A 24,662-nucleotide genomic window follows, 5' to 3' on the forward strand; every position below is an offset into this window, starting at 1 on the left:
GGTGTCCGGCAGCTCTGGGGTGGGAGTGGTGCTTCGTGCCGAGTCCATCAGAACAGGAGCAGACAGGACCCCGTGGGGCAGGCGCTGGAGGCGGCTCTGGCTGCACCGCAGGATTGTGGGATCGTGGGGAGCCTGCCTTCCAGGGCGCCTGCCTGACTCGGGGTCTCTTGTCTGACGTAGCCTCTCTTCCTCGTGGTGTGCGGGACCGACCGGAAGGGAGGCTCTGACGACCGCGGCTGTAGAGGGGCTGCCCACGCCGGGCTGTCCTGGCTCGTGCCACTCCCTCCCCTGCGCCCAGCAGTAACCAGACACTCGCCACCATTGGCCCAAGATGCAGAGCCCGAAGCCTGCGGGACTCGCTGCTGCTGAGGGTGGGTCTGCAGCCGGGCCCCTCCGAGTCAGCCCGGTGAGGGAAGCACTTCACGCCCCGAATCCGTGACTGCCACAGCAAACCGGAGTTGTTTACAAACGGTCCAGTCCCAGGTTTTCGCCAAGAAACGAACATGAACTGTTATTAAACATATTTATAAAAGCTGGGTGAGGTTGTGAGCTATTTGTGTGAGTGGGTGGTGCCCCCTCTTGGGCTAAGGGAGGGCGACCAGGGTTTTAGCCTTGGCCCCGACGATGCCTCGGTTTCCCCTGGTCTAAAGGAAGGATCACAGGGGTGGTGAGGACCTGCCGCCTGCCCACCTCCACAATCCCAACAAGAGCCGCGGCACCAAGCCAATCAGCGCCCAGCCCCCCCCCCCCCCCCCCCCGCGGTCCCAGAAGCTGCCCCCTTCGCCCGCAGCCTTGTTTTCCTGCTGTCTGCCCACTGGTGCCGTCACGGCCAAGCGTGCCTGCTGGCGTCCCGAGCACAGGCCTGGCGAGAACTGAAAAGGTGAAAGACATTTATTTTCCTTCCCACCCACTCACGTTCCAAACACAAAACCCAGGCGTGGTTCGCCCGGTGGGCCCACGTGCAGTGCGGCTGTGACTGCGGCCCGAGGGGCACGCGTGGTCCTGCCGCTAGGCCGTGTCCACCTCGCGCAGCCTGTAGTCCAGGATGGTGTCCTGGCCCTGGAACTTGAAGTAGCCCTGGAACTTCTTCTTCTGGAGCAGGAGGGGAAACCAGTAGCTGTCGTCCGGCCACATGTGGGCGAAGGGGATCTGGTCCAGGGGGAACCACTGAGGCCGCATCTCTGGGTGGAAGGAGCACGGATTGCAGCCCGGACTGAACCGGCCCGAGGAGCCCGCGAGCAGTGCCGCCAGGAGCACCTCCACCGGGTCCTCAGGCTGTGGTTGCAGAGTAGGACGGGGTCGGGGTGCTGTGCCCTGGGGCCTGCCTCCCGGGAGGGCAGGGGCAGGGCTGCCCGGGTGGCGTGGACTCACCCTCGCTCTCCGTGGGCGTCCCCTGCACGCTGTCCGCGCAGAAGATGTGCACGTCCATCAGCTCGGGCTCCCCCACGAACTCGAACGTGATGTGGCCCACCTTGTGCAGCGCGTCCACGGTCACCCCGCACTCCTCCTGCAGCTCCCTGCGGGGCGGGGAGGCCACAGCTGGAGCCGGTGCCGTCCTCAGAGCCCCCAGCACGGCGCCCGGGAGATGAAGAGCGACAGAGGTTTTTTTTAAATTAATTTTTTAAATATTTGAATTCTTAAAAAATATATATATTCTTATTGATTTCAGAGAGGAAGGGAGAGGGAGAGAGAAACATCAATGATGAGAATCACTAATCAGCTGCCTCCTGCATGCCCCTCACTGGGGATCAAGCCCACAACCCAGGCATGTGCTCTGACCAGAATCAAACTTGGGACCCTTAAGTCTGCAGGCAGATGCTCTATCCACTGAGCCAAACCAGCCAGAGCCAGAGTATTTGTACACAGGAGGGAAATTCGTGCTCTGGACCTCATGAGGGGTGGGGGTCAGGGCAGTGATGGGCCACTGGTTTGGGTGCAGACTCGCTGTGGACCTTGTGGCTGCCCAGGCCTGCCTGTCAGCTGCTTGGCTCTCACGGGAGGAAGGTGATAGAGCTGGGAACCCCCACCTGTCCACGGCTCCTGCTCCCCCCTAGCTGCAGCTCGCGGGAACCTGGGTCCTGAACTGAAGCCTTTCCGCCAGAACAATCATCCCCCCTCTCTCCGTCCCTCCCCCCCCCCCCCCCCCCACGCTGGGCACAGGGTCCCACTGCAGGCAGGGCCCAGCTGTTTTAACTCTGGTCCAGAAAGGAGACCCTTCACCCTCCAGGGCGTCGAGCTTTGGGCCTGTCTCTTCGCTCCCTGCCTCTGGCCTGTTCTCAGAACTGCTGCTCAGTGGAGGTAAGGTCAGTCCGGCACCAGCACAGCCAGGATGGCCCGGCCATGCCAGGGCAGGCGCCCGTTTTAAAATGTTTCCAGTTGCATCTGATGGCAGACACTCTGGCAAGCAGCCCGGGACCCCTCATCCAGAAGGAGCCTTGCACCCCCACACCCTGCAAGGAGCTGCAAACGTCACACCGTGTACCCGCTTTACACGCAGCAGAGCGGCTCGGTCTCAAGGACTTCAACCGGTTTTTCCACTGCTGTTAACAGAGGAACAGTTTCCACCTGCTCATCACGAAGCCCCTGGCCTGAGCCCCGAGCCCCGAGTGCGGGTACACCGCACGGCTGACCCCCCCCCCCCACCCCCCCCAATCTGCGCAGCACGGCTCCATGGCTTGGCGGCCCGTCACCCGGCAGGCCAGGGCCTGGATCTGGGAGCCTGAGCCTCCGTTTAGCGATCCCCCTCCCCCACGGCCCTGTATTTATGTTTCTATAAAAACGTTCTAGTTATGCCTGCCCTTTGTCCTTGTAGGTGAAGTTTCTTTAGCTTCATCTCCAGGCGGCCTTCGGAGCATGACAGTTACTGTCTCTGCCCCTACTGAGGACGCAGACACATTGGGTGAAGAGCCTAATCCCGCGGATCACCCTGACCTCTGGAGGCTATTTCAGCCGTAATTTATCCGCTGAGATGCTGCAAGAGAATCAGACGCAGGAGCTCATCGGCCACCGCCTCTCCTCTCGGCAGCAGCTGGCGGATCTTGTCTTTGAAACCTTCACCTCCTGAGTCAACATTCTGACTCACTGGTGAGCCTTCCCCGGGTTCAGAGCAGTGTGAGAAACGCCAGTACCCCCTCCCGGCAAAGCTACAGCTCCTGGGGTGACCGACAGCAGGGACAGCGGATAATTAACACCTCAGTGAGGTATCAGCCCACCTACCAGAGCGGCCCCCAGCACAACAGCTTCCCAACTGAGTCCCAAAAACCACCCCACCCCCGAAGCAGCTAACGGGTACTCAGTTATGTGCAGCCCGTCTTCACAACCATCCTAAGGGGTAGGCACTGTTATCCTTAAACATTTTTATTAAATGTTTTTATTGATATTAGAGAGGAAGGGAGGGGGGAGGGAGAGAGAGAAACATTGATGTGAGAGAGAAACATTGACTGGTACCTCCAGTACCACCCCTCGGGGCACAGAACCTGCGCCCTGGGCACGTGCCCTGACCGGGAATGGAACTGGCAACCTTGCCGTGCACGGGACGACACTCCACCAACTGAGCCACACTGGCCAGGGCCTGTTGTTACTCCCATTTTGCAGATGAAGACACTGAGGCTCAAGGGTTAAGCACCTGCTCCAGGTCACATAGCTCAAAAGGGTGAAACCAGGGGTCTGGCTCTACGGCTGGAATCTGCATCCCCTGCCGGAGCTGGGCCTGCGGTCAGGCCCGCGCCTCCCTCACCTCCTGGCCCCGTCCTCGATGGTCTCTCCTTCATGAACTTTGCCCCCGAAGCCATTCCAGCGGCCGGCCCCGAAGCCCCGCTTCTTCATGCCCAGGAGCACTCGCTGGGGCTGCAGCACCAGCACCAAGGTGTAGAGCCTGGAGGCGCTCATGGTCCCGGAGGGTCCTAGGAGGAAGGCGGGGCGGATTGGCTTGACTTGGGCGCGGCGGTGTGGATGGAAGCAGGTGTGCTGCGGGGGCAGGGGCAGGTGGGGCAGAAATGTGCTCCGGAAGGAAGGGGAAGCCTGCTGGTGACCTCCCAGCTCTGCACTGTCCATGAGCGAACGGTCTGGGCTGGCAGGAGGCCTGGCCTTCAGACCCTGAGGCAGCAGGAGGGTGGGGGGCGGACACACCTTCCCTTCCCGGCCCTTAGCGCAGGCCCCGCCTTAACCCAGGCCCCACCCTTAGCGCAGGCCCCGCCCTTGGCGCAGGCCCCGCCCTTGGCGCAGGCCCCGCCTTTAACTCAGGCCCCGCCCTTAACCCAGGCCCGGCTTTAGCACGTGCTCCTCTACACAAGGAGGGCAAGTCCAACCGGAGTGCCAGTGGCTGAGCCTCCACCTGTCAACCAGGAGGTCAGGGTTCGATTCCCGGTCAGGGCACGTGCAAAGGTTGCGGGCTCCATCCCCACTGTGGGGCCTGCAGGAGGCAGCCGATCCATGATTCTCTCTCACCATTGATGTTTCTATCTCTCCCCCTTCCTTCCTCTCTGAAAGCAATAAAAATATATTTTAAAAAAGCAGGAGGGCAGTCCTGCCCGCTCGCCCACTGGCACCAAGATAAGCATCAGTTTGCCCCAGGGCTGTCCGTCCCCCTCTGCCGGGTGCTCTGGCCCCCGCTCACCTGGTTCCCTGCTCCCCAGCTCACCTGCCCGGGGTTCCCTGGTCCCTGCACCCCCGCTCACCTGCCCGGGGTTCCCTGGTCCCTGCACCCCCGCTCACCTGCCCGGGGTTCCCTGGTCCCTGCACCCCCGCTCACCTGCCCGGGGTTCCCTGGTCCCTGCACCCCCGCTCACCTGCCCGGGGTTCCCTGGTCCCTGCACCCCAGCTCACCTGCTCGGGGTTCCGCGCGCTTTCAGGCCGGCGCGCTGTTTCCGGGGGCGTGGCCTCGGGCGGAAGCGGAGCCAGCACTTCCGGCGGCGGGAGCGGGTCAGCGCTGATGGCAGGGTGAGCGGTGGCGGGCGCGCGGGGTGCCGAGGAGGGCGGCGGGCGGCAGGGCACGTGCGGTCTGCGCTCAGCGGCACTTATGCGGCGCCTGCTGCATGCGCGCAGGAGGCGGGAGTGGCCGGGGGCCCGCACGGGTGTCCTCGTCCGGACGGACACCAACTCCGCCTCCGTCCTGGCCCGGACTCGGTCCGCCCGGAGATGGGGGGCTGCGGACACCAAGCAAACAGTCGGCGAGGCTCCGAGGAGCGACGGGCGGGCAGAGTGCGGTACCGGGTTTTAGGAAGAGGAGGGGCAGGTGAGGGGGCCCCGCAGGTGGAGAGGAGGGGGCCCGCAGGTGGAGGTGAAGCTGGTGAAGAGCACCCAGGCCTCCAGGCTGTGGCTGAGAAAGGAAGCTGATTGGCCGAATCCGGGATGTGGATGTGGATGTGGAGGTTGGGTGTGGGTGTGGGTGTGGGTGTGGGTGTGGGTGGGGGTGTGGGTGGGGGTGTGGGTGGAGGTGGACGGAGGACGGAGGAGGTGGACGGAGGAGGTCAGAGGCCCGCTGCCCAGATCAGGGGGATTGTTTGTGTAGCTCCAGCTCCTCCGTCCCCCTCGGGGTTGGTTCTGGCACCAGGGCCATCTGCCCTCTCCCCTGAGACTATGGCACTTGAAGGCTGTGATTCCTGAGTGATTGTCTTCAGATCGTGTGAACATGCCTTGGTGTTGAACAGGCTTTGGCCTGGAGCGGGTGTGTGTGTGTGTGTGTGTGTGTGTAATGATAGCTTTTTTTTCCCATCATCAGAAAAATGTAATAAAAACATAATAAAAGTACAGAACCTATTTTGTAGGTTTGAGAGTTAAATGAAGACTCTTGGCAGTTGCTAAACTGTTAAAACCTAACTTTTCCAATGAGACTTGGAGCTTGCCCTTAAACTGTTCACACCAGTTGATTCAGTTTCGTTAAGAAATGTGCTGGTCAGGTGTGGCTCGGTGGTTGAGCATTGACCTATGAACCAGGAGGTCACCTTTCCATTCCAGGTCAGGGCACATGCCCGGGTTACAGGCTTGATCCCCAGTAGGGGGCGTGCAGGAGGCAGCCCATTGATGATTCTCATTGATGTTTCTCTCTCCCTCTCTGAAGTCAATAAAAATACATTAAAATAAAAAAAAAGAAACGTGAAGGTCAGGATCTCTGGCCACCGAGCTATCTTACCGGGGAACCACGTAGCCAGGCAAGGCCACGTTTTTCTGGGGCTGTCTCCCCGTCTCACCATCTAGCGAACAGCTGTACCAGGCGGGAAAGAGTGCTCCTTTCGCTATGTCAGTGTCACTAACCAGGACTGGGAGGATCTGGGTTGATACAAAGGGGCTGTCACTGATGTCTGAGTTTTCCTTACAGAGAAAACTTCAGGAGAGGAAAATACTTATTGATTGATTGATTTGAGAAAGAGAGAGACAGTGATTCCACCTACTTATGCATTCATTGGTCCCACCTATTTATGGATTCATTGGTTGGTTCTTGTATGTGCCATGACTGGGGATCGAACCTGCAACTTGGGCACATCGGGACGATGTTCTAACAACTGAGCTCCCCGCCAGGGCGAAGAACACTTGACCACAGGGAGCTGCCTGCTCTGTCAGTGCTCAGGCTGCCGTAGCGAGGCCCCGCAGAGCAGGTGGCTTTAACAACCGAAATTCACTCTGATGTGCTGGCCGAGGAGCAGTCCAGAATCAAGGTGTCAGCAGGCTGGTTTCTTCTGAGCCTGTCTCCGTGTGGGCGGCCGGCTCCTTCCTGAGTCCCCACGTGGTTGTCCGTCTGCCTGGGTGTCCTAACTCATACGGACACCAGTCCTATGGGATTCGGGCCCACCCCTCTGACCTCATTTTAGCTTAATTACCTCTTTAAAGACCAGTCCATTTTGAGGTGCTAGGGGTTGGGACTTCAGTATAAATTGTGAGGGGTCACAGGTCAGCACCTGAACCTGCTTTCTGACTGGCTTTGGCACATTGCCTCCCCTCGTGGGCCCCCGTGCTGCCTAAGACGGCACCGCTTGCCCCGGGCCCACCAAGCTTGGGACTAGTGGATATGGGAGGCCAACCGGCTGCCCCTTCCCCCGCCAGGTTCTGCCGGCTGGCGTGTGCGTCCCTGCGGCGCCACGGGCTCCACACGGCGGCGAGGCACTGCAAGGCCCGCACGGGCGCCGAGCACCTGTGGCTGACGCGGCACCTGAAGGACCCATTCGTGAAGGCGGCGAAGGTGGAGAGTTACCGGTGTCGGAGCGCCTTCAAGCTTCTGGAGATGGACACGCGGCACCGGATCCTGCGGCCCGGCCTCCGGGTGTTGGACTGCGGGGCGGCCCCTGGGGCGTGGAGCCAGGTGGCGGTGCAGAGAGTCAACGCTGCAGGCACAGGTGGGTCTCGGCAGCTTGGAGGCCAGCGTGAGCCAGAGGCCTGAGGACAGGGGGTGGGGGGGTGGGGGGGGGCGGCACTTTCTGAAGGTGGTTGTTTGGTAAAGACGGGACACCGACATGTTCAGAATGAAAGGTGCAGTGATGGTTAGAATCGCCTCGATCACCCGCTCGTGTGTGGTGTGCGTCCCTTCAGAGTTCTTTTTTCGCACACGCAACGCTGTACCCACGTGCTTTTCGGAATGCGCTTCTACCGCAGCCCACGTGCTGCCGAGGCGCCTTACCCGGCCTTCGGCCTTTTCCGCTGGATGGCAGTGCTGTCTCTGACCGCACCCGGTTCCCGTCCTGCTGCTGCAGCCCTTGGGCTCCCCGAGGTCCCGCTGGGGCTGCTCCGCTCGCACAGCTGCGGCTCCGGACTCTCAACTCAGGCTCAACCCGAGGATTCTATCTTTCATATTTTCGGGTTTTGTCAAAGGTTGTTTTTTTTTATCCTCACCCAAGGTTACGCTTATTGGTTTTAGAGAGAGGAGATTGGAGGAGGGACGGGGGCGGGGGTGAGAGACATGGATATGAGAGAGAATATCCATTGGCTGCCTTTTCTGCACTTACCCCAACCGGGGTTCGAACCCACAACATAGGTATGAACCCTGACTGGGAATCAAACCTGCAGCCTTTCCATGTATGGGATGGCGCTCTAACCAACTGAACCACACCAGCCTGGGCTGTCAAAGGTGTTTTTCTTTTTTAAATATGAAAAAGGTTCCCCTGATTAATAAACAGGTAAACCAACACCCATAGAACTTAGAAAACAACATCACCCTTTTGAACAGGTCCTGGGGGACTGTCCCGCATCTTAGCATCAGGTCTGTGCGCTGCAGTGAGCCTTCTTGCCGTCTGCCTTCCCAGCCGTAGAGTCTGAGGGTCCTGCGTGCGCTGGCGTTATATGACATTTGTGACAGTTCACAAACATCTCTCCCAGCTGCCTTAGAGTGGGGGCATTTGTGCCCGTTTTCCTCACGAGAAAACTGAGGGAGAGGAGTGGAGTGACCCGCAGAAGGTAGAGCATTGGGCCTGCCTGGTTCATGCAGCAGCCCCGCCACATGGCTGGGTGGGGTGCCGTGCGGCTTGAGAATTGGCATAAAAACATTGTTTTTAGTTCCCGTGCTTGTTGACCGAGTGACTGAACTTGGGTCAGAAACGTCCCTGGCGCCACTGCAGTGGTTCCTGTCCCCGACGGGCAGTGTGGAGGAGCAGGAGGCCACGGTGGACGTGGGGAGAAGTGGAAGCAGCTCTTGGACTCTCTGCAGGGTCCGTGGGCGAGCAGCTTGCTTTCTCTTCCTCCCGGAAGTTGCCCAACTGCACCCAAAGCGATTTGCCTCGGTGGACACTCCTGCGGGGGTAACGCGATGCTCGGGAAAGCACCGAGCCGGCCAGCCGCTGCAGGAAGTCGGATGTGGGCAGGGACCGCTTTTGGCCCTTATTCTACATCTGCCCTTTCCCCCATATCTCAGCTTTTTTTTTTTTTAATATATTTTATTGATTTTTTACAGAGAGGAAGGAAGAGGGATAGAGAGTTAGAAACATCGATGAGAGAGAAACATCAATCAGCTGCCTCCTGCACATCTCCCACTGGGGATGTGCCCGCAACCCAGGTACATGCCCTTGACCGGAATCGAACCTGGGACCTTTCAGTCCGCAGGCCGACGCTCTATCCACTGAGCCAAACCGGTTTTGGCTCAGCTTCTTTTTAATGGAAAGAATTTGGCTGAAGCTACAGACAGACTTGTTGGTTTAACCCAGGGGCACTTTACATGCTAGTGTAACAGTTTCTGTCTTCGCTCACCAGGTGAGCAGTCTCCGGGATGAAATGAAATGACATCAGAGCTGGAGACGCATCCAGGGTATGGCCCCAGGCCTGCCTTCCACTCGGACAGCACTGGCTTCTCTGGGCCGGTTTTCTCAGATGTGGCGGGAAGCACCCCCACTCCCCACGTGTGCACCTGCAGTATGTGGAGAGTGGGAAACGGCCCTGTCCGCCTGTCTGCACATTAGCTCTTTTCCTTGGTCCCATTTCACGACTTGCGGCATGTGCTTTTGTGGGAAGAATCGGTGTAAATAACTAATTCCCAGTTTCTTCCTTAGATCCCAGCAGTCCCGTGGGCTTTGTGCTCGGGGTCGATCTTCTTCACATCACCCCCCTGGGAGGAGCGACTTTCGTGTGCCCCGCTGACGTGACGGACCCACGGACCCTGCAGAGAGTCCAAGAGCTGCTTCCTGGCGGGAGAGCAGATGTGGTTCTGAGTGACATGGCCCCCAACGCCACAGGCATCCGGGGCCTGGACCACGACAGGCTCATTGGCCTGTGCTGGTCGCTTCTGGACATGGCTCCAGACCTGCTGTGTCCCGGGGGCACATTTCTCTGTAAAACCTGGGCTGGAAGTCAAAGCCACCGGTTACAGAAGAGACTGACGGAGGAATTCCAGAGCGTGAGGACCCTGAAGCCGGAGGCCAGCAGGAAGGAGTCCTCAGAGGTGTACCTCTTGGCCACACAGTACCGCAGAGCCCGGGGGCCTGGGGGGGCCTGAGCTCCCGCCCGCCCTTGCCGGGCCTGGTCACTGCACTCTGTGGGGCTGGGCGGCCGGGGCTTGGCCGGGAGGCAGCGGCCAGGACAAGTGGGGATCTTTCTAAACTGAAGAGGACAGAACTGTATTCAGTGGCCATGATAAAAAAAAAAAAACGGTCTGTCACGTGATTTGTGAAGAGGAAGTTATCCTGAGAGAGGGACAAAGAGGAAAGGACGAGCCGACAGGCTGGGGAGGGAAGGATAAACACAGGCCGAGCCGGAGAGACGCGCCTGCCACGCGCTCGTCTTACAGGCTGAGGCAGCTACAGAGAGCAGGTTCCGCCTCTGCTCCGGACAGCACAGGTTTCCAGCCGAGATTTTGGCTCTACAGCATCACGTAGGAAAATCTGAATTCCCGTCTGGGGACTAAATTCCTTCTGGTGAATGATCCGGAGATGCAGCCACCCCTCCAGCAGCGACGTCCCCAGGCAGTTAGGGGAGACACTGGTGTGAACCGATGGGCGGGTGTGCTTTGGGTTTGGCTGTAGTACTCCGGGCTCCCTGGACAGTAAAGTCATTGCCAGAGCAGGCAGCGTGCGTGCGGTTTCTCTTTCCCTCCAGGGCGTTGATGCCGCTTTGTGAGCAGCGGGCCGAATCGCCGGAAGGGATTTCCATGCTTTTAGGTTTGCTTTTTTTTTTTTTAAAAAATATTTTTTTATTGATGTCAGAGAGGAAGGAGAGGGAGAGAGAGAAACATCAGTGATGAGAATCATTGATCGGCTGCCTCCTGCACGCCCCCCACTGGGGATCGAGCCCACACCCCGGGCATGTGCCCTTGACCGGAATCGAACCTGGGACCCTTCAGTCCGCAGGCTGATGCTGTATCCACTGAGCCACACCAGCCAGGGCTTAAGTTTGCTTTTTAAAACCGGTTCCTGGTTTCTTCAAAGCCACTTCCTGGGGGTGTGCTTGCCCCCCAGCAGTTACTGACGGCAGCAGCGATGAGTGGGGCCCAGGGCTCCCGGGTCCGTGGCTGAGTCCAGCTGCCAGGAGTGTGCTGCAGGGGAATTCCGGTTCTCATGCCATTGCTGGCGTCGCAGGTTAAGTCCGGGAGCCCTCCTGCTGCTTCCATCACGCGCTCCCCCTCCGGTCCGTTCATTTTGGGGCTCCGTGTCTCACCCTCTGGAAGAAGGGCACTCAGTCCACACCCGCGCCGGGGGCAGCGGCGGGCAGCGCCGGGGGAGGAATCACGCTCCCGGACAGACCCGGTTGCGGTCACGCGGGCGGGCGGGGTGCTGGCTGAGGCCTGGAGGACGGCGCCGGGAGGACGGTGGAGCGGCCTGGCACCCTCCTCCTCCCGGGCCCGAGGAGAGGGAGGTCGCGGGGGGTCAGGGAAGTACCGGGGCGGCCGGGGTCGGAGCAGCGGAGCGCGCACAGGTCCGGCCCTGCGGTGCGGGCGATGCCACACAACACGGTGCGGGGCAGCGCCCGGCCGAAGCCCGTCTTGAGTGGGGCGGGGGCGCCCTGACGGCCCCGCGGGGAGCGGGGGCAGGAGCTCGCGCGGAGCCCCAGGACCAGCCTCCGCGCAGCCTGGCAGCTTCCGGTCGGCCCCGCCGGATCTCGCGAGAGCTCAGCCGCAGATCTCGCGAGAGCGCAGGCGCCGAGGAGGGAGATCTGAGCGGCGACAGCGGCAGGAGCGGACCGGGCTGGTGAGGTGGGTGCGGGGCCCGGCCGGGCCGGGCGGGGGCCGGGGGGCCGTGGCGGGGGTTGTGCAGCCGGGCGGCCCGGGGTCGGGGCGGGGCTGCCCGCTGAGGCCGAGGCTGGGCGCCGCCCCCTCCGTCCTTCTCCGGCCCGCGGGCTCGGACTCGGCGCCCCTCGGCCCCGCTCCCGGCTCTGTCCTTCCGTCCCTGCTCGCCTCCTCCGTCCCTGCTCCTCCATTCGGCTCCCCGTCTCCTCGTACCTGCCTCCCCCTCTGTGCCCCGGCCCCCCTGCAGCCAGGTCTGCCTGCCACCGCCTCCGCTCCTGCTGTCCATCTGAGCCGGGGCCAGTCCAGCCCCAGCTGCCCTCAGCGCCCCCTGCGGGTCCCCCAGGGCGTCTCCTGGGAGAAGGAGCAGCTGGACAGGCCAGGGCCGAGGCCGAGGGCTGCGTCGGGACCGGGGCAGGAGTGGGCCCTCTCGGTGGAGCCCTGGCAGGGCGGGCCCAGGGCACCTGCGGGAGCCGCGTCCATACCTGGGTGCGTTCACAGCGGCAGCAGAGCCCGTGGTGGGCGGGCGGGCCGTGGGCGTCCTGCAGTCGCGTAGGTTCCAGAAGTCATCCTGCCGCCCCGGACCAGAGGGGCCGCCGAGAGCAGGGAGTGTGGGCGCCCAGCTCAGGCCACGGACCGCAGTGTCCGTCGGGCGGTCGGGTTGGATGAAGAGGACGGAGTTGAGCGCCTTCGGGGCGCGCGGAGCGGCCTGGGTGCAGGCAGTGAAAGCGTGTGTGTGCTTTTCATCCTAGAGCAGCACACGCTGCAGTCCTTACAGGACGGCATCTGGAGAGGAGGTAGTGGCTAAATTTCCCATCGCGGACGGAAGGAACGGCCTGGTCTCCTCCGCAAATGCAAGGGTTAGCCCTGCTGCCTCCCGCCCGCCCGCCCGCCCGCCCGCCGGCCTGCATCTGCGAGGCTCAGGGCAGGGCGAGCGCGGGTCCATTTTCCACGTGTAGTCTGGCGAGAGGCAAGAGGCGGAGAGGACAGGCCTGTGCCGGGTGGGAATGGCGCCTGGGAAGACAGGGCTCTGCCTGCTGGAGGCACAGGCCCTAGTTAGTGGGACATTCCGCGTCCAAGTAAGATTCCTCACTGGATGGCTTGTTTGTTTTGGGGTGGGATGGGGTGGTGGGCGGGGGAGCCTGCGAGCCAGCTTTTCTAAGGGAAACACTTCTCGCCTGTGGAGTCACGCTTCTGCTGGGAACAGCCCCTCGCTCCCTTGCTCGCTGGCTGGGCCGGTCGGCCGGCTGGTGTGAGGCCAGAGGAAGCCCAGGTTTGGCGATGCCGGTGCTTGGCTGCTGCTTGTCCTCAGCCTCCGTGCCGGGCTCGAGGAGCAGCGGACCTGCAGGCCAGGCAGGCCCCGGCGCAGTCTCCGCCGCCCCTCCCTGCGAGGCCTCAGGGCTGTTCCGAGCAGCACGAGGGTCAGACTGTTGGGCAGCGGTTGTCCCTCTGCCACTTGACGACTGGTGGACACTGTCATCCTCACCACCGCTTGGCAAGGAGGGTTCATGATGTCAGTTTACGGATGAGGAGACTGAGGCTCGAGGAGTCTGGATGCTCAGTCAATGTCAAATACCTTTCTTTTTGGTATTTACTTGGTTGAAAATAGTAGTAATTGATTAGTCACTAGAGGCTGGCTGCACGAAATTCGTGCCGGAGTAGGCCTGCCTTCCCCCGGGTGCCGGCACTGGCTTCCCTCTGCCCGCCGGCAGGCACCCGGGACCCAGCCTTCCCTCGCAGCCAACTTCATCCGGAAGGATGTCTGGTCTAATGAGCATATTATGCTTTTATTATTACAGACTCGAGGCCCAGTGTACGAAATGCATGCATGGGTAGGGTCCCTGGGCCTGGCTGGCGATCAGGGCCAGCTGGGGCCCTCCTTCCCCTGGCTGCCAGCTGCCGGCTGGGGTCTTCCTTCGTTCCGTGCTGCCCCCTGGCTGCCAGCTGCCGGCTGCCGGCTGGGGTCTTCCTTCGTTCCGTGCTGCCCCCTGGTGGTCAGCGCACATCATAGCGAGCAGTTGAACTCCCAAGGGGACAATTTGCATATTAGCGTTTTATTATGTAGGATTGTTAACAAGTCAGCATTACTGTGTGTTTTGTTTGTGATTCCCAGAAACTGGGCTCTCTGTGAGTGTGGCTGTGGGAGGTACCACCTGCCTGCTGCACCCGCCCCCCACCCCCCAGCTGTCTGTCTGTTCCGCTGCTGCACAGTTCGTCTCTGACGTTCCGCGGCTTGGGGCATGTCGGCTTTCTGTGCCTCTTACTTCTCTGGCAGATCAGCAGTTGGGCTCCCAGGTGACCCTGGAGAACGGGGCTGTGGGCCCTGGCCTGCCTGACGGGCTCTGAGAGGGCAAGCCGGGGCGGGCACCGCGGGGCGGGCAGCCGTGGGACTGAAGTTACGTGGGAAGGCTCCCGTGACCCCTCCCTTGTCTTCCTCAGAGAGGCGTGGCCATGGAGGACCTGGGGGAAAACACCACGGTCCTGTCCTCCCTGAGGTCCTTGAACAACTTCATCTCTCAGCGCGTGGACGGAGGAGCGGGCCTGGATGCTTCGGCCTCGGCCCCAGGGTCCCTGCAGATGCAGTACCAGCAGAGCATGCAGGTGAGTGTCCTGTCCGTAGGTGTCGCTCAGGTGAGTGCCCTGCGCGGGATCGGGGTCTCTGACGGAAAACAGGGCCCTTAGATAGGCTGGGTCGTCCTCATGCCGAGGCCTCGCGTGCGGCTGTGTCTGTGGGTGCGATGCCATAGGGACGTGGCTCTTGTGTGCCTGCTGCCTGCGGTGAGATTGGTTTCCTTACACGGTGTCCTGCTGAACGTCGTAGGACCCATGGCCACTGCTGACGTTACGTGGGCACCTCCTGTAGCTGCGGCAGGTCAGTGTCTCCTCAGCCTAGAGGCCAGCTGGCCGTCTCCCGGGTCTCTAACGTGGGCGTTCGGAGTTTGGGGGAGAAAGCGGGAGGGAAGCAGGGTCTGGTCCTGACCCGTCCTGGTTAACAGCCTGGTGCTCAGCGTGTGCTCACGATAATGAGCTCACAGGCCCTAGTGACGGGGATTGGAAAGCCCACACGGCCTGGCTCCCTCGAAGGTGGACGCCTGGGAAGGGCGGCCGTGCGGTGACAGGCCCGTGGCTGGCCTGGCGGGACAGCAGGGGAGTGAGTGAGGCTTAGGGAGGTGATGGCCTCAGGCTGCGGGAGCGTTTGCAGATCTTGGCTCCCGGCTGCTACGGGGTGATTTTGACAGTTTTACTCTGATTATAGTGCTACTTTGCTCTGTTCCAAGTTCTCGGCATTGCTCCCTGTAGACAGCTGTGAAGGGGTCCGGCCTCCTGAAGGACGTCAGCTTCTAAGGACCTGGGGGTCTGTCCCAGGGGGCAGAACCCCGGGGGCCGCACAGGCTTGCCCAGGCCCGCCGCTCCCACCGGCTGTGCGTCCCTCCTCTCCCGTGGGCCCTCGCGTGGCTGGGGCTGTTCGGCCGTGGGTGCTGCTGGGGCCGTGGGGGATAGTGTCCTGGGAGCCCAGGAGGCTCAGGTGCATTCATCTGCTGAGGAACTGAATTACTTTCTGTTGTTAGTAGTGGACTGAGTTGCTCACTCCCATTTTGTGGCAGGGACTCTTCTTTATTTCGAGGTTAGTTTTCTTGTGTTTAAACACTTTTTACTGAAATAACAGTGGCAGTAGGTTATACTGTGATCCTTGCCCACTGGTTGAAAAAAGTAATGATTTTATTGATGCACATGACTGGGAATGTTTGGCCTGTCAGGACCATAAATCCAGAATCTTGGAGGCCCCCAGTTCCCACTCAGTTAGCGCTGGGAGGGTCAGTGAGTGAGTGACAGCCAGCGCGAGCTGGTTAGAGATGCGGCAGCACCTGCCTGGTACCCTGGCCCGTCGCAGGGCTTCCCTCAGTGCTTCTCTCTCCCAGCCGCCTCCCCAGCTGTAGGTCTGTATTTCTTGCCCACCAGGCCCCTCCTCCCTCCTTTGAATAAGTTTCCTGTTTCCAATTGAAAGTGTTCACAGTTTGCTCTGCTACACATCAGTGTTTGTGTAAAATGTTATAAAAATGTTCCAGCTGGCCGGTGTGGCTCAGTGGTTGAGCATTGACCTAGAACTGGGAGGTCACAGTTCATTCGCCGTCAGGGCACTTGCCCGGATTGCTGGCTCCATCCCCAGTCGGGGGCGTACAGGAGGCAGCCAATCCATGAGTGTCATCATCGATGTTTCCGTTTCCCTTTCCCATCCTCAAAATTAATGTTTCAGTTACTTTCCTTCAAATGCAGTCAACATTCCAGGAAGATGAGGCCCATGGATCCCGTGTCCCTGGGCCTCCTGGCCCCTGTGTGCTGGGCCACCTGTAGACACTGAGGCTGGGGAGGCCAGCGTGTTTGATGGAGGGTAGAGTTAGGAACCTCCATATGCCAGCTGGTGGGCAGTGCAGTGAGAGAAACGGCAGAGGGGAAGGAAGTGTGGACTTGGGCCCCCACCAGTGCGGAGGGCGAGGGGGCGGGAATTCCCTTTCTCTGGGCGGATTTCTCACCCGTGGCTCTCTGACATTTTGGGCTGGATAGTTTTTATTTTGCTGGACTGTCCTGTGCACTGACTTTCCTGTTGATAATCATCTCTGGCCTCTGCGCACTGGGTGCCAGGAGCACACACATTACCACCTCCTCTGAGACAGTCGGCAATGCCTCTGGACCTTGTCAAGTGTCCCTGGTTGAAATAAGAGCCACTTGCTCTAGCCCAGAGCTTCTCAAATTCTAATGTGCGTGTGAGCCCCTGAGAGTGCGTGTGAGAGGACGATTCTGATTTGGTGTTTCTGGGGTGCACCCAAGACTCGGCATGGCTGTTGAGTGTCCAGGGTGCTGTGTGCAGGATCGCAGGCCACTGTGCAGTGCTCAGGTGCTAGCCCGCCTGGAGAAGAGACCCTTAGAGCCGGTGATTCTTTGAAACCATTTGGTGTGTCTTCTGAGTTTCTTCAAGGCTGGAACTCACCTCTGTTTACCTGCCGTCTGTGGGGGGCAGACTCCTAAGGTGGTCCTTGATGGGCCCACACTGACTAGGGGTTATGGCAACGAGATTTGAAAGTGTAATTATGATCCCAAGTCAGAGAACCTCGGTGAGCCTTTACAGTGTGGTGGAGAGATGAGACCAGAGCTCAGGTGTGGAGCAGGAGGGGGAGCCACACGTGGGAGACTCCCTGCGTGGCTGTGGAGCTGGCGAGGCCGTGGGGCAGGAACTGTGGGTGGCCTTCCAGAGCCACAGCAGCCCATGGTGAAGGCAGCGAGGAAAGGGGTCCCCAGTCCCACAGCCACGTGCGTGTGGAAGAGGGTTCTGAGTCCAGATGAGCACACAGCCCTCCTGACTGCGTGGTCAGCTGTGTGCCCGGCCTTCTGACCGGCTGGACTGATACTCACGTTACTGGGGTTTACACAGCTAGTTTGGTAACTTGTTACATAGCAACGGGAGACCCTTTTCTTAATATACCCTCTTTTTTAAAAAACCCATTTAAAAAAATAATTTTTATTGATTTCAGAGAGGAAGGGAGAAGGAGAGATAAATGGAAACATCAGTGATGAGAGAGAATCATTGATTGGCTGCCTCCTGGAGCGAGCCTGCAACCCGGGCATATGCCCTGACCAGGAATCGAACTGTGACCTCCTAGTCCATAGGTCGATGCTCAGCCACTGAGCCACACTGGCCGGGCTGCCCTCTTTTTTAAAACGAGTCCACACACTGTCATCTTAAACATACCCTCCTCTTCACCTCTGTCATCTTTGCCCGTCGCCCAACTCGGGAGCCAGCTTCTTCCTTCTTCCCCGGGGCTGGGTGTGGGCCGTGTTGGGAGCCGGTGCCCCAGGAGCGAGTGTTGAATGAGCCACTCGCCTGTTTGGCGCGGCGGCTCCTGAGGACTGTCCTTCCTTTGCGTGGCCTGGCCAGCTGGAGGAGCGGGCGGAGCAGATCCGGGCCAAGTCTCACATCATCCAGGTGGAGCGGGAGAAGATTCAGATGCAGCTGAGTCACAAGAGAGCTCGCGTGGAGCTGGAGCGAGCGGCCAGCACCAGCGCCCGGAGCTATGAGGTGAGTGCAGGTGGCCAGCTCCTGAGACCGTGAGAAACGAGAGCCACACGGGCCGGGAGCCCAGGTGCTCTGCCTTCTGAGGCCCTGGTGTCAGCTGTGCCCCCTCCTCGCGGAGGCTGCGCAGGTGCCGTGCTGCAGGCAGTCCTCCCCTTGGGCCTCCAGGCTCCCCTCCCCCGGGAAGGACCGGGGTGAGGATCCGGCAGAAATACCAGGTGGTGTGGGGTCAGAGGCTCAGAAAGTCACCAGATTGCGTAGGGGTCTCGAGCCCAGGCTGGGTCTTGCTTAAATGCTTATAGGGCCTCAGAGCAGGGAGCCCCAATCTCGGGGCTATTGCCTGTTGCCTGTTGCCTGTTGCCTGGCTCACCCATGGCAGGCTGGGAAAGCACACTCCCTTACCCAGTGCTTCCTCGGCTGGGATCTCAGCTCTTGGCAGGGTTTTGGGAAGCGCTGTGAGGAGTGGAGACACCGCGAAGATCCAGGCAGCACATCTGGGCCTCCTGAGGGTGGATGTCTGTCCGGTGCTTGCACACAGGGCACATGCGCCCTCCTTGTCCCTCTAAACGGCTGGGGTCTGTGAGGGTGTGCTGTGACTGGGCATGTTTGACCCGGTGGACAGGTCCTGGCTGTGGTGTGCTGCGTGGGCTCAGTAGCACAGAGGTGTGGCCTGTGGCTGGGGCACCTCAGCCTCAGCCTTGGCATTGGCCCAGGTGCTGCTCCGGGTGGTGTTTCTCTGTGGGTGGGATGTGATGTTGTGGGTTGTCCTAGGAGGGACCACCCTGGGGAACCGGTGGGAAGCAGGAGGGAGAGGCTGTGGGACTCTTACAGTATTGGAGTGCCCTTACGGGTAGGGAGGTGGCACAGGGCCTGGACTGTGGGCACTGCGGGCGTGGTGGCACTGCCTGGCTCTCAGCGGACTGGGATGTGGGCTGCTGGAGTTTCTCTGGGCCCTGAGTTCCGTGAGGACAGGGCCTGTCCTGACTGCCCTGGACCCCCAGTTTCCAGAACCGGCTGTGGTGCCTTAAAGGTGCTTGGCAACCCTTTGCCAAGTGAGGGGTGGCTGCAGGGTCACCAGACGCCTTTCTCGGGGAAATCCAAGGGCAGGGCCGCCTGGGCTTAGTCCTGGGGCCGCACTGAACACGGCCCCCAGAGGCCTTTCCTTCCGGCCGCAGGTGACCCTGGGCCGCTGAGTCAGGGGCTTTAAATTGTTCCTTTGAGTCTTGGGCATCTGCAGTGGTTTTTCAGGACTGTCATTGGCAGTGGGGGAGGGGGCGGAGACAGGTGGGTGGGAATCTCAGCCCTCCCACCTGGAAATAGCTATTAGATGGTGAGATGCTGGTGTCTGGGGACCTGCCCATGTGCGCCAGGAGTGGCCGCCGAGTGGAGATGCCGCACCTGCCTGTGGGTGCAGCCGGAGCACCTCGCTGCTGCGCGTGCGTGGACGGTGCCTTTGATGCAGGGCCTCCTCGTAAGGCAGCCCTGGAGTGCCTGGCGGTCTTTGGAGGAGCTTCTGCAGCTCAGCTTTCTGGCCAGAGGTCCGAGGCCACAGGGTCTGGCTCCATGGAACCAGGCTTGGCCCCAGCACTCTGGTCCCACTTTCTGGTCCCACGGCTTCTTAGGCTGAAAGGAACCACCTCCGTGGCCGGGTCAGCCTTTATGACCCCAGGGATCATCAGGGGGAGGCGTCTTAGTTCCACGCCCTCCTCACCAGCACACGCCATGCTGCCCTGAGGGTCGAGTACAGGGTGGCTCTGCAGGTTGGCGGGAGATAAGGTGCCCTGGTGGTAGAGGGGGCCCGGGCCAGCTGCTCCTGCCGGCAGGCCACCTGTCCCGCCCGGGCGCATGCCAGCGGTTGTAACGGTCGCCTGTGTGCAGTCAGTGAAAGCTGCTGGAGCTGCCAGAGCCGGGGGCTTCTTTCCCAGGTCCAGTCTGAGCGTGGGTTTCACCCTCACCTCCCCCTGCAGATGGTCTCCTGGACCCTGACACTGGGCGATACATCTGAGAGCCGGGGGTCCCTGGGCCAGAGCCCTGACGCAGCTTTTTCTGGGCTCCTGCTGGGTCTTCTCTGGGCCGGGGGCCTGGCCTGAGGGAGGCCGGGTGGGGCCGCCCTGCCTTGACCGTGCTGACCAGGTCCTCCCTCTGGCAGCGTGAGGTGGACCGGAACCAGGAGCTCCTGACCCGGATTCGGCAGCTCCAGGACCGCGAGGCGGAGGCGGAGGAGAAGATGAAGGAGCAGCTGGAGCACAGCCGGCAGTGCAAGCAGAGCCTGGACGCCGCCAACAAGAGGCTGCGGGAGAAGGAGGACGGTCTGGCCGAGGCCGGCGAGGTGCGGGCGCGCGTTCGTGCTTTTCGTTCTGCGCCTGTAGTTCTTTCCATCGTCGTAGCAAAGCTACCGACTTTCCGTTCTGTGGTTTTCAGAGGCTCAGCTGAACACCTTTTAGTCTCTGTAATCACGATTGTTAATGGTTGGGGAACTGTTTCTTGTCGTTTTCAGAGCTTTGGTTTTTCATACACACACCCTGTACACGACCACGTGTAGCAGAGAGCTTCGTGCTGCCACTTTTTGCTGCCCTTGACTATTTCATTGGAGTCATTCCTCGCAGAGGGTTAGAGGGCCCAGTCGCCGTGGGCCCTGCGCTGACAGCGGGTGGGGGTTCTAGTTCCGCTGGGTCTCACCTGGCATGGGGGTGCGGTTTTCTGGAAATTCTTGTGGATGTTTCCTTTTCCCCCAGAAGGTGTAGGTAGTTGCCTCTGGATTTGCATTTCTTTGTCAGTGTGTGTGTGTCAGCATATGTGTGTCAGTGTGTGCGCGCGTGTGTGTGTGTCAGTGTGTGTGTGTGAGCGTGTGCGTCAGTGTGTGTGTGTGTGTGTCAGCATGCGTATCTGTTGGCATCTGAGAGCGCCTTTGAAACCAGAGCGTCAGTGAACTGTAGTGTCCTTTCGTCTCTATCGAGTGAAGGCTGTCTCCATTTTAGAAACAGCCCAAACGTTGATGCTGGTCGAAATTGGACTCTTCTGACCTTTCCGGTCCCTTTGCTGTGCTGCTCAGGATCACAGGCTGTGAGGAGGGAGAGGAAACGCGGGGGGGAGGGGAGGGAGGCAGGGAGGTGGCATGGAGCATGTGGCAGCTTGGGAAGCAGGCCCGGGCTATTCTTGCCCTGGCGACACTGGAGAACATGTTAGGGTGTTTGTACATGTGTCTTCTGACACGGATGTTGGCAGGAGAGGGCAGGGGCTCTGCCTCAGGAAGGATCTCCTCCCGCCCTTGCTGTGCTTACCTGTGCTCTCCCTCCCCCTCCTGCTGGGTCTGGAGGCAGGTGTGGGGGTCTCCGGGGAGACAAGTCCTGAACACTCTTCAGGGAAGGGCAAGAGGGGGAGACCCTACCACAGAAGGTGTGAAGTGGGTGCCACATGGGGCCCAGTGTGGGAAAGGGCGTGGCCAGTTGGACGCAGGACCACGCAGGTCGCTTCTCTTACTCTTCACCTCTGAGGAGCCTTCCCAGTCACTCAAGGCAAAGTCACAACCGCACCACCCCACTGCCTTCTCTCGTCTCGGTGCCCTGGGTCCTGTGCTCGCCACTCTCCAGGCAGCTCCTGAGGGCCCGGCTCACCCACAGCACCCGCCCGGCTCACCCACAGCACCCGCCCGGCTCACCCACAGCACCCGCCCGGCTCACCCACAGCAGCCGCCCGGCTCACCCACAGCACCCGCCCGGCTCACCCACAGCACCCGCCCGGCTCACCCACAGCACCCGCCCGGCTCGCCACAGCACCTCCTGACCCTGGTGCCCACGGTGCTGGGCCGTGTCTGTTCATGGAGTGCAGGAAGGCTTCTCAGAGGATGTGCCCCTTATTTAGTATTTTAGTGTCTTCATTCTGTGTGGTTCCCAGATGTGTAGTTGCTGTTGTAAGAGCAAACCATGGAGATCAGTGGAGCTGGGGCTGCTGGCCTGGGCCGCCCCGTCAGCCTCCTGGAAGGACATGGGGTGGTGCTGCTGACCCTTTAAGTGGTCCCGGGTGCCTGGGGAATGAGTGCGGTGGCCTCCTTGACTGCAGGGTGCCCCAGGGTCTGCCAGGTGTCACCCTCCGTGCTGAGCTGTCAGTCCCTTTCTTGCCCTGCTTGTAGGGTCCCTTGGATTGATGTCTGGCTCCCAGGGGCTGCTGTGGCTGGCACTGCTGGCCTGAGTGCTCCAATCGCCATGGCATTCTGCCGGCTCCCCCATTCTGTGTGACGTTTGTGGTGTCATTCTGAGGACAGCCTCAGTCCCCCTTGTCCGGCTTCTTGGGGCGCCTGGCTGTGGCTTCCAGTGGCATCTTCAGCACCGTGGGAGGTGGCTCGGTGGGTTAGGGAAGGAGCTCCAGGCTGGGAGGCGGGAGCCAGGTGCTCAGAGAGGCTGTGCGGAGCATGCCAGGGACGGGAGGGTCCGAGGTGATGGGATGTGGGTGTGTGGATGCTTCATGGGAAGGGCTGTCATGGGGGTGTGAGGCTGGGGCCCGTCTTGGCCAGCAGCAGTTCTTGCTCCTGAGCCTGCTGTCACGTGACCCAGCCTCTCCTGTGGGCTCATGGGAGACTCAGGGTTGGCTTGGCTGGTGCTCGGGGCATCTGGTCCTGGCCTCTGAAGGGGCAGATGGCTCTGTCCCTGCCTCGGGAGTGGGATGGAGGGCCAGGCTCCTGTGAGGCCTTCGTCCTCTTCCTGGGAGGCTCCCGTGCATCCGCGGGCCGGTGGCCCCAGTGGGCGCTGTGGGTTCTGCTCTGCTTTTAGACCATCAGCGAGTTAAAGGGCAGGATCTCGGAGCTGCAGTGGAGTGTCATGAACCAGGAGATGCAGGTGAAGGGCCTGGAGTCCGAGAAGCAGGAGCTGCAGGAGCAGCTGGATCTGCAGCTCAGGTGAGTGTGGAGCCTGCGCACCTGCAGCTGTGGGCATGGGCTGAGCCGTATCCCGGTAACAGACACAGGCTTGTCCTGCCCCCCCTGCGGGTACGCACCGGCCTCCACGAATGTTGTGTGTCCCAGAGCCCTGAGGCTCCACAGGTGCCCTCCGGTGCTCCCCGCCCCTAGGCTCTTGGGGACAGACCTGAGGCCTCTGAGGCCAGGATGTATGTGGTGTCAGAACAGAGTGTCATTTCCAACGTCCTGAGGACCAGGAGGGGCAGTTGGGGGGAGCTTTGGAGAAGACATTGCATTGGAGCTTTTTTTTTTTCTTAATATATTTTTATTGATTTCAGAGAGGAAGGGAGCGGGAGAGAGGGGGGTACAAACATCAATAATGAGAGAGAATCATTGACTGGCTGTCTCCTGCACGCCTTCTACTGGGGATCAAGCCCACAACCCGGGCATGTGCCCTGACCTGGGATTGAGCCCTGACCTCCGGGTTCATCGGTCGATGCTCAACCACTGAGCCACACCAGCCTGGCTGGAGCCCAGTTTTAAAGGCCACGGTGGACATCTGCGGGCGGTGGGAGCGGGCGGAAAAGGACATTCCAGAGGACCGCATTCTGAGCAGAGGCACGGAGAGGGAAAACTCACTCGCGGAGCTGAGGTCAGAGGCCTGAAGACGCCTGAAGAATTTGGCCTTTGCCTTCGCAGATGTTGCCTAGGGAGAGCTCTGGCCACTTGGCGGAGTCATGGTCCGTCAGGAGTGGGTCTCTGCTGTGGCTGTGCCGGGGCCAGCAGCCAAAGCTGCCGTGTGAGCAGATGTGGGGCTGGAGAACGGGGTGCTGCAGCCGAGGGGTCTGGCTGGGGGTCTGGGCTCCCCGCCCAGCCTGTCCTGAGGAGACAGGCCCCCAAGGCACTGGCAGGGGTTAGCGTCCAGACTCGGGCTGTCCCTGAGGGGAGTGTGGACAGTATGTGTGTACATGTATGTGTGTGCATGTGTGTGAGTGCATGTGCATACGTGTGTGTGTGCATGCATATGTGTGAGTGTGTGCACGTGTGTCTGCACTAGAGAGCTTTAGGATGAGGGATTGTTGGCCTCATCACATACTGCATTCTGCATGGATCCACTTTTCTCTTCATAGAAAATGGCAGGAAGCTAATCAGAAGATTCAGGAACTCCAGGCTGGCCAAGAAGCCAGGGCAGAGCAGGAGCAGAAAATCAAGGTGAGTTGCTCCGTTTCAGTCCCTGGACTGTGTGGTAGGTGTCCCAGTGGTGGTTTCAGCCCTTTCCCCCCGTAGGTGTTTCTGAACTGGGCTGTGCTCATGGCATATGGGGCAGTGGCTGCTGTGCCCACGGTGCCATGTGTCTTCTCGTGTGCTGGGCTGTGCTAGCTGGTAGGTTCCACGGGGAATAGAGACAGATTCTGCTCCCAGGATGAAGTCCCAGGAAGAGAGTGAACACGCGATAGTTCAGGTGGTGTGAGCTGGGAAGTGATAGGCTGCAGGGAGAGGTCGTCCGGCTTGTGTGTGATGGGTCTCAGTGCAGGGCGCCTGGCTCTGACGTTCGGCTGTGCTGCTGCCTGAGGGAGGCCCTGCCAGGCAGACAGTGACTGTCGGCCCCTGGGTGGCTGCCGCCGCCTTGAGTGACATCCACACTCTGGGCCCTGCCTCATGGGCTGCCTCCCTGCTCCGTCCTGTCTGCTTCCCTCTCCGGCTGTTCCGCCCCATCAGTTCCTAGACTCCCTGCTCTCTCTCGCCTCTGGTCTTTCACAGGCTGTTCTCTGTGGCCACTGTGGTTACCTGTCTCTCCCCCAGCCTTCTCCCCACCCTCACCACTTCATACATCCCCACTGCCTCTTTTTTTTTAAATATATTTTTATTGATTTCAGAGAAGAAGGGAGAGAGAGAGAGAAACATTAATGATGAGAGAGAATCATGGATCGGCTGCCTCCTACACGCCCCCTACTGGTGATCGAGCCCACAACCCGGGCCTGTGCCCTTGACTGGAATCGAACCTGGGACCCTTCAGTCCACAGGCCGACGCTCTATCCACTGACCCAGACTGGCCAGGGCCCCCCTACCTC

General features: G+C 60.5%; 4 protein-coding genes across 12 annotated transcripts in view; 3 read left to right on the top strand and 1 right to left on the bottom strand.

Annotated features, from left to right (window-relative positions):
• SNX8 (sorting nexin 8) overlaps positions 1-538 on the top strand; it is a 24,187-nt gene extending 23,649 nt beyond the window's left edge. For 2 of the 4 annotated variants that reach the window (XM_081091718.1, XM_081091719.1), the window contains exon 12: positions 181-536. The gene's annotated coding sequence lies outside the window, so the exon portion shown is untranslated. Of the gene's footprint in view, positions 1-180 lie in introns of all 4 variants that reach the window. The other 2 variants (XM_081091720.1, XM_081091717.1) reach the window with 2 other exon arrangements.
• NUDT1 (nudix hydrolase 1) lies at positions 517-4,881 on the bottom strand. 2 transcript variants are annotated; one of them, XM_081091722.1, is made up of 4 exons: positions 4,825-4,881; positions 3,737-3,902; positions 1,372-1,517; positions 517-1,181 (listed from the first exon to the last, which is right to left on the bottom strand). In XM_081091722.1, the coding sequence occupies exons 2-4, from the start codon at positions 3,886-3,888 to the stop codon at positions 1,009-1,011; spliced, it is 471 nt and encodes a 156-aa protein (XP_080947848.1). In that variant the 5' UTR covers positions 3,889-3,902; positions 4,825-4,881; the 3' UTR covers positions 517-1,008. The 2 variants fall into 2 exon arrangements, with proteins under 2 accessions (XP_080947848.1, XP_080947847.1); XM_081091721.1 differs by having other exon boundaries at positions 1,372-1,556; positions 4,825-4,869.
• Positions 4,882-4,903: 22 nt separating this feature from the next.
• MRM2 (mitochondrial rRNA methyltransferase 2) lies at positions 4,904-10,479 on the top strand. Of its 3 annotated transcripts, none has more exons than XM_081091725.1 (3): positions 4,904-4,938; positions 7,039-7,328; positions 9,468-10,479. In XM_081091725.1, exons 1-3 carry the CDS (start codon positions 4,931-4,933, stop codon positions 9,908-9,910), a joined length of 741 nt encoding a protein of 246 aa, XP_080947851.1. In that variant the 5' UTR covers positions 4,904-4,930; the 3' UTR covers positions 9,911-10,479. The 3 variants fall into 3 exon arrangements, with proteins under 3 accessions (XP_080947851.1, XP_080947849.1, XP_080947850.1); XM_081091723.1 differs by having other exon boundaries at positions 4,936-5,233; XM_081091724.1 differs by lacking the exon at positions 4,904-4,938 and adding an exon at positions 5,762-6,653.
• Positions 10,480-11,535: 1,056 nt separating this feature from the next.
• The window catches only part of MAD1L1 (mitotic arrest deficient 1 like 1), a 145,896-nt gene continuing 132,769 nt past the window's right edge, over positions 11,536-24,662 (top strand). For 2 of the 3 annotated variants that reach the window (XM_081091726.1, XM_081091728.1), the window contains exons 1-6: positions 11,536-11,602; positions 14,072-14,233; positions 17,565-17,705; positions 19,849-20,028; positions 22,466-22,590; positions 23,721-23,802. In XM_081091726.1, coding sequence (XP_080947852.1) covers positions 14,084-14,233; positions 17,565-17,705; positions 19,849-20,028; positions 22,466-22,590; positions 23,721-23,802 — 678 coding nt within the window. In that variant the 5' untranslated portion in view covers positions 11,536-11,602; positions 14,072-14,083. Of the gene's footprint in view, positions 11,603-11,852; positions 12,122-14,071; positions 14,234-17,564; positions 17,706-19,848; positions 20,029-22,465; positions 22,591-23,720; positions 23,803-24,662 lie in introns of those variants that run through there. The other variant, XM_081091727.1, reaches the window with a different exon arrangement.

The sequence above is a fragment of the Myotis nattereri genome (genome assembly GCF_964212035.1).
Source record: "Myotis nattereri genome assembly, chromosome: 5".
Lineage (NCBI taxonomy): Eukaryota > Metazoa > Chordata > Mammalia > Chiroptera > Vespertilionidae > Myotis > Myotis nattereri.

Coding starts and splice junctions, on each gene's coding strand:
- NUDT1 (XM_081091721.1), bottom strand. CDS start 3,888: ATGAGCGCCTCCAGGCTCTACACCTTGGTGCTGGTGCTGCAGCCCCAG. Junction 1,557..3,736: donor ATCGAGGACGGGGCCAGGAG/GTGAGGGAGGCG, acceptor GGGGGCTCTGAG/GACGGCACCGGCTCCAGCTG. Junction 1,182..1,371: donor GACGCCCACGGAGAGCGAGG/GTGAGTCCACGC, acceptor CCTTCCACCCAG/AGATGCGGCCTCAGTGGTTC.
- MRM2 (XM_081091723.1), top strand. CDS start 5,034: ATGCGCGCAGGAGGCGGGAGTGGCCGGGGGCCCGCACGGGTGTCCTCG. Junction 5,234..7,038: donor TTTAGGAAGAGGAGGGGCAG/GTGAGGGGGCCC, acceptor TTCCCCCGCCAG/GTTCTGCCGGCTGGCGTGTG. Junction 7,329..9,467: donor AGTCAACGCTGCAGGCACAG/GTGGGTCTCGGC, acceptor TTTCTTCCTTAG/ATCCCAGCAGTCCCGTGGGC.